Source organism: Microchirus variegatus (assembly GCF_963457635.1).
Source record: "Microchirus variegatus genome assembly, chromosome: 10".
In the NCBI taxonomy this organism is placed as follows: domain Eukaryota; kingdom Metazoa; phylum Chordata; class Actinopteri; order Pleuronectiformes; family Soleidae; genus Microchirus; species Microchirus variegatus.
Genome location: NC_139811.1, coordinates 4,032,339 through 4,043,281, shown reverse-complemented (window position 1 = coordinate 4,043,281; position 10,943 = coordinate 4,032,339). Strand labels below are relative to the sequence as shown.

Sequence of the window (10,943 nt, the reverse complement as noted above, 5' to 3'; positions counted from 1 at the left end):
TATGCTAAAAGTTATTTCATGGAATATTTATTATTATGTATTAACTATTAAAGGTGCCATATGTAAGAATGTGGCCAGAAACGGTTACTTCATTCAAATTCAAAATACAGAGGTCTTTTAAGTTTCGTTTTCTGACGTAACTGGCAACCCGTGGTTGCTCTGCAGCTGAGACTCTACTGACTGCAATGATTGGTAGGTGGCGCCACATGCCAAAACATGATTTCAAAACATAAACATGATTTGCAGTCTGCAAAATATATTTTTTAATGCAAATATTTTGTCTGTACTGTTGTTGTTGGTGAGTTCAGTTTGTTATATGAACATTATTCCTGAGTCTCTGTGACATATTAGGAGGATTTTATGGCCAGTTGATTTAGATTTATTACATAATGCACCTTTAAGTGTTAGTATTTTTATTCAAACCGGACAACAGAATAACTTTGAATCACTTCGTATGTTTTTTCTTTTTTTTTTTTTTTTTTCAAAATAAAAAAAAATCAAGAACATCATATAAACAAACATTTAATAAAATTTTTAAAAAAGGACCCGGACCTTATGATTTATTAAAATATGTATTAAACATTTCCCAAATGATTAGTAAAAATGTGTTTATAACAACAATTTTTTTTTTAAATATAACTTATAATATAAATACAGTATAAAAGACAATACTTGTTGTTTGTGCATATCTTCTAAAACTGTACACATACAAATATTATTATAATTATTATATAATAACATTATTATATTAGAATAATAAAATAAAACATATATTATTTTTTGTCAGTGAAACAATGATAACAACACATTATTAAACATTATTTAACTATAATTAATCCTTTTTTTTTTTTTTTACATTTATCAATAATATTGTGAACTGTGAATGACTTTGGTGAAGGTAATCGTGTCCTTGTGTCTAATATGGAACAAACATATTATGATCTTACTGTAAGACTTGAGCTGTTATGATGTAGCAGGATACACTGAGAACTTTCCATGTGTGTGTGTGCGTGTGTGTGCGTGCGTTTCCGATGTTGGTGTTCCTAATAAAGTGACCCTGACTGTACATTCACATGCAGCAGATGATCTGTTATTGTAACATGAGCAGAAACCGTTGAGGACGCGGTGTAAAATGACGCATGTGTGACCGGGTCACTCCTTGTTTACTATCATACAGTAAAGCTGCTGCTGCTGCTGCTGCTGCTGCTGCTGCTCTCTGATTGGCTGAACCGCCGCCCACGGCGCTCTCTCATTGGCTGCCGTCGTTACTTTAACACAGAGTCTCTGCTGCAGCTGCACACACTGACTCAGTGACTGCTCAGCGAGATTCTGTCCTACAACAACAACAACAACGACAACAAGGCTTTATATTCTGCTTTTATGTGATTTTATCCTCGTATTTTTTCTTTTTTTTTACATATATTTCTATATAATTTTGTTCGATTTTTTTCCCCTGAGAAGATGACGAGTAAGTTGAAGCTCGTGCGCTCTCTGGTGAAGACCGTGTCTCTGGCTAATGTGTCCAAACACATCGATCACTTCTCCAGGTTCTCGCCTTCTCCTCTGTCCATGAAGCAGTTTCTGGACTTTGGTGAGTGTCATTTATTGATATTCACCACAGCAATACTTTATTATTATTATAATGTCATCTTGTTTTGCTGCATGTGGAACAAACACACTTCGAGCTCTAAATAATCTATTATAATAATAAATAATCATTGTAATTGACTGTTTTCTACGTGACTTGTATGTCTGAACTTTATTTTCCTTTTGTATGAAAGTACACCAGCAAAATTACTAAGATCCTCAAGCTGCTCTACAGAGTTGAGAGGAAAGACAGCAACAAAAAGTAAAATAATATTACTACAATAATAATAAAATAAATAATCCAGGCAATGAAGCTAGTTTTTAAAAGTCTTTATGAGTCGGTGAAGTTTTTTGATGCCGATCTCTGCAGTAGCACAGATGTTCAGAGGGTGGGAGCTGCCCTGGGTTGCCAGGTCTGCATAACACCGATCAAAATCTGGGACTTACATATCATGGGCTCTGGGGGGTGGTGCCCTTGAGCAATTTGGTGTGTGTGTGAACAAATAGAAAGAAATCACGATGTACCTTATTGCCACACAGCATTGACTGTCATCGTCAAATGTCTTGTAGCATCTGCTGTATAAAGACGGCGCGGGAACACGTGACGTTTTCAAGGTGGAGGCAACAGCAACGTTGCGCTAGTAAAGCGACACGACCGCAATACCTGAAACCCAAAAGCACTATTGCAGTTTCACAGGATAAACCTCACCTACGCACAAACGCTCCCTTAGTCGGTTCTCATAGTATTGCGTGACAGACCCCATTTTCTGTCAGGCAATACTATTAGTCGGGTCTGATAGTATTGCCTGACAGGCTATTTGTGACGACTAAACATAGACAGAACAACAACAACAACATTTACAGTAATATTATATGCATAATATTATGTATATTGAAGTACAATAATCTTTGTTGTCTGCTCATCTTGTATCGAGATTAAACTTCTAAGCAAAAAAACAAACCCATGACACACAGTAAACAAACGTCAATAACAGTAAATACAACAGAAGAATAAATACATTCAACCATCTGCAACACAAACACAGTCACATTGAGTACTGAGGGGTGGATCTGTAAGAAGCTCGGCTCGGGGGTTTATTTACAGCCAGGGTAAACAATACGAGGAATTGTGTTAGTCGGTGCAAAACAAGAGCAAAAAAACAACAACAACTCATAAATAGTAGTCGAGCGACCTAATCGTTGTGCAACTTATCGGAGGATAAGATAAAAGTCGTGGGTAGAGGTCACGGGCAGAAGGTCGTCGACAGAAAGAGTCCTGGAGTCGTCAAGTGTTTTCCTCATGATTGTGACATGGTGATTGTCTCATATCAGTGAGTGGTGGAGGGAAACAAAAGTGTTAGACACACACACACACACACACACACACACACACACACACACACACACACACACATTCTTGTACTTGCTGCATACTGAGGACCAGCATTTCCACTTTATAAATCAACACAATTACAAATATATACTTCATGAATGACATCTACAAAGAACTACTTTTTTTTAAATTTTTGGTCCAAAATTTTACAAAAACGTCATACAATACTATGTGGTCCAAAATATGGGGAAAAAAATTGGACCCAAAATGTTAAGTCCAAAATTTGACAAAAACGTCATACTATACTGTGTGGTCCAAAATATGGGGGAAAAAAATTGGACCCAAAATTTTTCGTCCAAAATTTGACAAAAACGTCATACTATGTCATCCAAAATTAAAAGAAAATTTGACCCAAAATTTTTGGTCCAAAGTTGTAATTTTTTTTTTACAAATTGAGTATAACATGTTATAGCAACCTAAGGAAGTGATTTCAATGAAAACAAAGTGAGGAACGTCCAAAATGTCCTCACTCCGTAAAAATGACGGTTGAACTGATGGTTAAAAACCCTCACTGGTCCTCAGTATGCCGCAAGTACAAGAACACACACACACACACACACACACGGTGACCTCTCACGTAACCACTCGTGTTTGTGGTACAACAACGACCTTTTGTCGGCGCAGCTGACACTGACATCGACTGTAGTCGCGCGTCGCGTTGATCGATTACTAAAAACAAAACGTCAACTATTTTGATCATCGATTAATCGGTTTGAAGCTTTTTTTCATGATTAAAAGTAGATTTCTGATCGTTTTAGCTTCTTAAATGTGAATATTTCCTTCGTTTCTTTGCTCCACGTAAAACAAAGAAATCATCAAAACTGAATCATTTCGGTTCGTGGACAAAAACGAAGACATTTGAGAACATCGTCATTTCCAGGTTTGACAAACACTGATGAACAATTAATTGAGAAATTAATCGACAGATTAAGAAAATAATCCTTAGTTGCAGCTCTAATCTGTTAGAATATGTGTGTACTTCCAAAATTCCACAGTAATCTCTTAAAAAACAGAGTCAAACAATAAGTGAAACTCAACACTCCTGCCTACAGCCTCTTTAAATTCAAGACAAAAAGCTGTGTAAATATGTAAAATAGGCCGATGACGTTGTGGAGCTGGAAGCGGTTTCAGATCGTGTGAAGCTGCTCCTTCGACGTCAGATTATAAAAACCGTACCAACGTAACCCTCGGGTTCTTTCCGCCCCGTTCAGGTTCGACCAACGCCTGCGAGCGCACGTCGTTCGTCTTCCTTCGCCAGGAGCTTCCTGTCCGTCTGTCCAACATCATGAAGGAGCTCAACCTGCTGCCGGACCGTCTGCTGGCCACGCCCTCTGTGCAGCAGCTGCAGACCTGGTGAGAATACAACACATACCTGTTTATAATCTGACATTTAAACCTTAATCTGAAGACGTCTCTTTATGTTTCATAATGGAACATTCCTGAAAAACAACACCAAAAAATAGATTTTTGTAGCATTGGTGCAAACTCGCCAAAAAACGCCTCCGTTTTGCTTTCAATCCAAAATGGCGGCCTATCGTCATCGGCTTTTATTTACGGCACAACCTCATGAACGCGTGTACCAAGTTTCGTTCACGTACGTTAAACCCGACAGGACACGACCTACTGGCCGTTTTTTTGCGTCAATCTTTAGCCCCTCCCACTTCCAATTTCCCACTCTTTTTCCAGGGTCTCTGCGGGTTTCAACAAGTCAAATTTAAGACTTTTTAAGACTTTTTTAAGACCATAATTAATACAATTTAAGACCCATTTCGTTGGGCTTTCGTTAAGTCTTCTCCGCTGCTATGCTAAGCTGTAGCGCTCCGCGGCGCGCGCAGCAGCACACTAGCTAGTAGTGCTCGATAAAAGCTAGATAAAAGTAAAGTTAGTTGATTTTTAAGACCTTTCAAAATTGTATTTAAGACCTTTTATGAGATTTTAGGAGAATTTAAGACATTTTAAGGCCTTAATTTCAAATTATTGGATTTTTAAGACCGCGCGGATACCCTGTTTTTCACCGAACCTTTGAAAGACGTACATTATCACCAGGATTCCAGTTTCGGGATATGTTCAGGCCCTAAAAAATGTGATTTGTTTGTAATAATAATAATAATAATTCCTTGCTTGAACCCTAAAAAAAGCAACTGATTGCATTTTTACTCCGCTCCAACATAAATACTTTTGCGTCGTTTCCCTTTTTTTTAATCCAGCTGCTACAAATAGCGGCTCAGCACTGAGCTGTGGGCCCAGTAGTAACAGGATATGACTGTACACAGCGATGTAGCGCAGACAGAGAGTGTGAGAGTGTGAGTCTGAACTTTGTCCCAGTTCCTCACTTCTTGTAGACCCCGCCTTTCCTCGCTCCTGCCCCCGCCTTGATGTTGTTGTTGCAGCTGAGAGAGTGAACACGGTGTTCAGAACAGTCGAGTAATAAAGACAATGCTCATCCATGACGAGGTGTTTGACTATAGATCTTTGGTCATAATCTGAGAATCTGAGAGGGTGACTTTCATACTTTCAGACGTGCTCTTTGACCTGAATGTCGAGGCGTTTTTCAGGACCGGTGTTTACGTCTTTACACAATGTTTCGGTAGAAAAAATCTTGACATGGTGGTTTCTCAGCACTCACCACAACAGTGGGCTGCGGTCACACGGAGCCAATGAGAAGGCAGAGAGAGTGTGGACAGAGGAAGTACAAGATGTTCAGATCTTCACGACAGCTTTTCAGAGAGATGAGAATGCACACAGTCAGCTTTATTTCACTTCTCTAAAGGACACGTGAAGTAGCCATTTATGGACTAGAAATAATATGGAAAGAGGATTATAATGTTGTGAAACCATGATTCTGGAGTTACACAGAATTCCAATAATCGCCAACATCAGTTTTAATCTCCTCCTGCACCACACACACACACTCTGTTCTGATTGTCACCTTCAATTGTTTCTGTAATTATATTATAATTATTATAATGTCGTTTTGGCCACAAACCAATATATACATATATGGAACAATGAAACCAGAGAATGTTAAGACTATAAAGACTGAACCAATTAATCAATCATCAAAATAGTTGATTGATAAATAATTCATCATAGGATTGTTATCTTAACATTTAAAGGTGTATTATGTAATAAATCTAAATCAACTGGCCATAAAATCCTCCTAATATGTCACAGAGACTCAGGAATAATGTTCATATAACAAACTGAACTCACCAACAACAACAGTACAGACAAAATATTTTGCAGACTGCAAATCATGTTTACGTTTTGAAATCATGTTTTGGCATGTGGCGCCACCTACCGCTGTCTACCAATAATAGCAGTCAGTAGAGTCTCTGCTGCCGAGCGACCACAGGTTGCCAGTTACGTTAGAAAACGAAACCTCAAAGACTTCGGTATTTTGAATTTGAATGTAGTAACCGTTTTTGGCCACATTCTTACATATGGCACCTTTGATTTTAGGACACATATCTGACCTAGAATGAATATGAATGTAATGAGAACATAATCTCCATATAGGTATCATCATTTATGATGACATTAATACAAGATAGGTGACATTATAAAGTGGGAATAAGTAACTTTTTCTTTTGGGGAAGTATAAGAAATCAGCTCAGTCATCACAGCGATGGAGACGCAGCGTTAACGTCATAGCAGAAGTTTGCAGGTCGACGACCTCGGGATGTTCCACGTGAGTCGTGCGGCGCTCAGCAAGTGAGAAACGTTCTCATGAATAAAACATGATAATACCAGCGGATTATAAAGAAAAACAACAGCTCTGTCGTGAGACGAGAACAAACCCAAACACATTGTTCTATATACTCGGCCGCGCACAGATCCCATGATCACACAGAGCGCGTCATGTGTGTGTGAATACTCTAACAGGAAAAGCATGAGCTCTCAGCTGCTGCTGCTCCTGAGTATCTAATAACAAACAGCAAGCTAAACAGCGCTAATGGATTATCAAGCGACCAGTTGCTCGTGATCTGCTGGGGTCAACTCAGCGTTCAGGAATCTTCTCCTGAAACGGCTCGTATACAACAACATGTCAGGACTGATGATGGATGGAAGTGTTTACAGTCTGCTCTCCATCCCCTCCCCCCCCCTCTACGCTCCACTCTGCATTCCTGTCTTGCGTCAACCATAAGTGTGTTGAAATGCTTCAAACACTATATGTTCTTATGTCTGTGCTGTAAATATACTACTGCTCAGAAGTTTAGGGTCACCTATACAATTTTGTTGTGTTTTCCATTAAAAGTCCGACTTTTATTTATCAAAAGAGTTGCAAAATTAATAGAAAATAAAGTCAAGACATTGACGAGATTAGAAATAATCATTATTATTCAAAATAATAACCAGCAAAACTGTTTTCAGCTGTGCTAACATCATCGCAGAAGGGTTTTCTAATCATCCAATAGTCTTCTAACGCCATTAGCAAACACAATGGAAATGGGCCTCTAAACACCTATGTACATATTCCATTAAAAACCAGACGTTTGCAGCTAGAATAGTCGTTTACCACATTAACAATGTATAGAGTGTGTTTATGATTCATTTATTGTTATATTCATTGAAAAAAAAAAGTGCTTTTGCTTCAAAAATAAGGAAATTTCTAAGTGAGCCCAAACTTTTGAACGATAACGTACCTTCATCCCCCACATGGGGAAACAACCCTGATGATGATGTAGTTGCACTATATATATTAAATAATATAGGTATTTTAAGCAGATTAGCTCCATTCTGAGCGACCCCATCATTCTTGAATATATCGGAGTTGATTGTGACAAGGACGGTGTCATCTGCATATACACAAACAAAAAATGTGTGTTTCGTCAACTAAGACGGAGCCGTACAATATTAAACGACGTAACCATCATCAAAGGAATACGATTCGTCATATTAACTATCACGATTAATATGATGCGTTATTTAGCATCGTAAGTGTTGCTATTCAATCACCTGCAAAACTCGAGTTTTGCTTGAACGAAGCGACCAAAAGAAGTTGACGTTGCGTTTGGACTGTGATGTGATAATAATAATACTCTGTGCTCTCTCAGGTACATCCAGAGCCTGATGGAGATCCTCGAGTTCCTGGACAAGAACCCCGACGACCACAGAGTCCTGGAGACGTGAGTGGGACCGGGCAAAACGTGATTTTTTTTGGACGTCGTAGCTTTTTCAACCGTTACCGTCTTCTCTGACCTCACTTTCGTTCTCGCTGTCTCTGTCCCGCAGGTTCGTGGAGGTCTTGGAGTCCGTCAGGAACCGACACAACGAGGTGGTCAGCACCATGGCTCAGGGGGTCGTCGAGTTCAAGGACTCTTACGGCCAACAGGACCCCGTCACCGACCACAACCTCCAGTACTTCCTGGACCGCTTCTATACCAGCCGGATCTCCATCCGCATGCTCATCAACCAGCACAGTGAGTTCCCCCACAAACAAAACTCATTATGCGCAAATTCACAGCTCATGAACTAAGAATATTAACTCCTCTTTCTCTTCTTTCTCGCAGCACTTGTTTTCAACGGCAACATTAACCCCGCCCCCCTCAGCACCATCGGCTGCATCGACTCTCAGTGTGAAGTGACCGAGGTCGTGCGAGGTAAGTTAGAACCTTTATGGCGCAAAGTTGATTTACTCGGCAAGTGAACAAACTTTTACGCCTCTTATCGACTCTTATGTAAGTCAAATAAAACGTAATAGGGAGAACATTTTGGCTTTAATTGCTGAGAAGCTGATAAATGGAAAAAGTCCTTATTTTGGAGAGATAAATAAGTCAATATTGAGCATCAAAACACAGTAAAGGCTGCTTTTCGGTTTGATTTTGATCTCATTCTCCTAATATCATTGTCTGTCTGGGCCAAGTGTGACATGGGCATTTACTCTGTGCCTAAATGTGCACATAATTAGTGCTGGAAAAAATAAAAATGGGGTAGAAAGACAGGAGCAAACATGAGGTTTAAAGGTGCATTATGTGATAAATCTAAAGCAACTGGCCATAAAATCCTCCTAATATGTCACAGAGACTCAGGAATAATGTTCATATAACAAACTGAACTCACCAACAACAACAGTACAGACAAAATATTTGCAAATCATGTTTTGGCATGTGGCGCCACCTACTGCCCGTCTACCAATCATTGCAGTCAGTAGAGTCTCAGCTGCCGAGCAACCACGGGTTGCCAGTTACGTCAGAAAACTAAACCTAAAAGACCTCGGTATTTTGAATTTGAGTGTAGTAACCGTTTTTGGCCACATTCTTACATTATGGCACCTTTAAGCGTAAGTACCTTGTTGTTACTTGTGTCAGCATCCAAAATAGCACACATATCGGAGGGGAAGCCCATTAAAACGTGCTAATTACTGTCTTTACGGTGTGCACGCTATATTCAAGCAAGCACTTTGTGTCTCCACTTCTATACTAAACAGACCAGAGTGCATTTTACATTACAGTAGTCTGATCCAAAACACACAAATTCATTGTGTTTTTATTCATTATGATAAGCTTTTATTAACATATTTGTTTTATTTATTTATTTATGCCTGTTTTTGCTGCAGGGCAGAGAACAGGAGCAGATGTTCATGTCTCTCTCTCTCTCTTTCTTTTCACAGATGCATATCAGAGTGCTAAGCTGCTGTGTGAGCAGTATTACCTGGGTGCACCTGAGCTGGAGCTGAGGCAGATGAACGGTGAGGAGCACACAGTCATACGCTGTGGCAAAACACACCAACACACTCGCTGTGTGTGCAACTGCAGAGCAATGTTTGTCTGACAGTGTCCATCTCTGTTTTCACCCTCCTCTAGCAAACAACGTCAGAGAGCCCATCCAGATTTCATACATCCCATCTCACCTGTACCACATGCTCTTTGAACTCTTCAAGGTAAAAAGAAACAAAATCAAAAAGTGACAATGGGCCAATTCCAATTCCTATCTTAACCCTCAAGCTCAACCCTTAGAAACACTTAGAAATGGGACACCCCTTAAATGCAGATACGTCTTCAGACTGTAGGGGGCAGAATAACGCGAAAGCTAAGCTGCGTCCAGTCTGTCAACTCCAAAAAAGAAGAAGAAAATTTACGTCAGGATTATTTATCACAATCCGTTTGTCAGTCAAGTTATTAGGTTGTCAGTTAGTTATAAGATGATACTCATACAAATATTCAGCTGACAGTTACCACACACCACGGCTTATTGAAAAGTAAACCATAGCAAACCATCGCTTGTCCGCACCGGCCGACTATTGACAAAAGATCGTAAAATAAAAATAAATGTTACGCAACAATGACGTCAGTAATCCATAATATGGGCCTAAACTAAGATAATACAATGGTTTTCATCATTTTTATATCTCTATTAACAAAGAAAATACTTCATTTGTAGCGTACTCGTTTCGCTGCCTTCAGCGCCATCTTTGTTTTGTCAAAACACAAAATGCATTCTGGGTAGCCCTTGCTAATTTTTCTGAGAAAAATGACTCAGAAAAACTTGCACTAGTGGGAACGCGCATTTTTGAGATCGAGGGTTAAGCAAGGAATTGGAATTCACCAAATGAATGAATATACCTTACAATACACGAGAAGCTGGATACAGCAAATCTCTATAATGTCAGTTGAAAACAACAAAAGTGTTGTTTGCTTATCAAAGTTGCCGATATGGACGGCTCCATATCACTTTTTCATGTCTGATATGATACTGTAGTAAGAGATAAATGACTGCATAAGCTCATCTATAGGAGACCCTGTCTTTGTACAATTGGGAAAATGGATTTAAGAAAGGTTGGTGTGACCGCCGGTGTGACCGGCTCAAGGTGTTCAAACTCAGACACAGTTGAGTTGAGTTCACCGCAGTTCTGTCAGGGCAAAGCCATGTTTGCCGTGTCTGCTTCGGGGAATCCGCCGTCGCTGCATAACCGAGCAAAGGTTAACCTGCTGCTCGAGAAGCAAATAACCCAACGTCAGTG

At 39.5% G+C, this 10,943-nt stretch overlaps 1 protein-coding gene across 1 annotated transcript in view; it reads left to right on the top strand.

The window, feature by feature from the left end:
• Positions 1-1,399: 1,399 nt before the first annotated feature.
• LOC310933078 (pyruvate dehydrogenase (acetyl-transferring) kinase isozyme 2, mitochondrial-like) overlaps positions 1,400-10,943 on the top strand; it is a gene marked incomplete at its 3' end in the record, with an annotated part of 10,868 nt that continues 1,324 nt past the window's right edge. Inside the window, exons 1-7 of the mRNA XM_083896500.1 lie at positions 1,400-1,591; positions 4,192-4,333; positions 8,038-8,109; positions 8,216-8,403; positions 8,494-8,583; positions 9,594-9,671; positions 9,787-9,863. Of these exons, the coding sequence (XP_083752626.1) occupies positions 1,462-1,591; positions 4,192-4,333; positions 8,038-8,109; positions 8,216-8,403; positions 8,494-8,583; positions 9,594-9,671; positions 9,787-9,863 (777 nt within the window). The 5' untranslated portion in view covers positions 1,400-1,461. The remainder of the gene's footprint in view (positions 1,592-4,191; positions 4,334-8,037; positions 8,110-8,215; positions 8,404-8,493; positions 8,584-9,593; positions 9,672-9,786; positions 9,864-10,943) is intronic.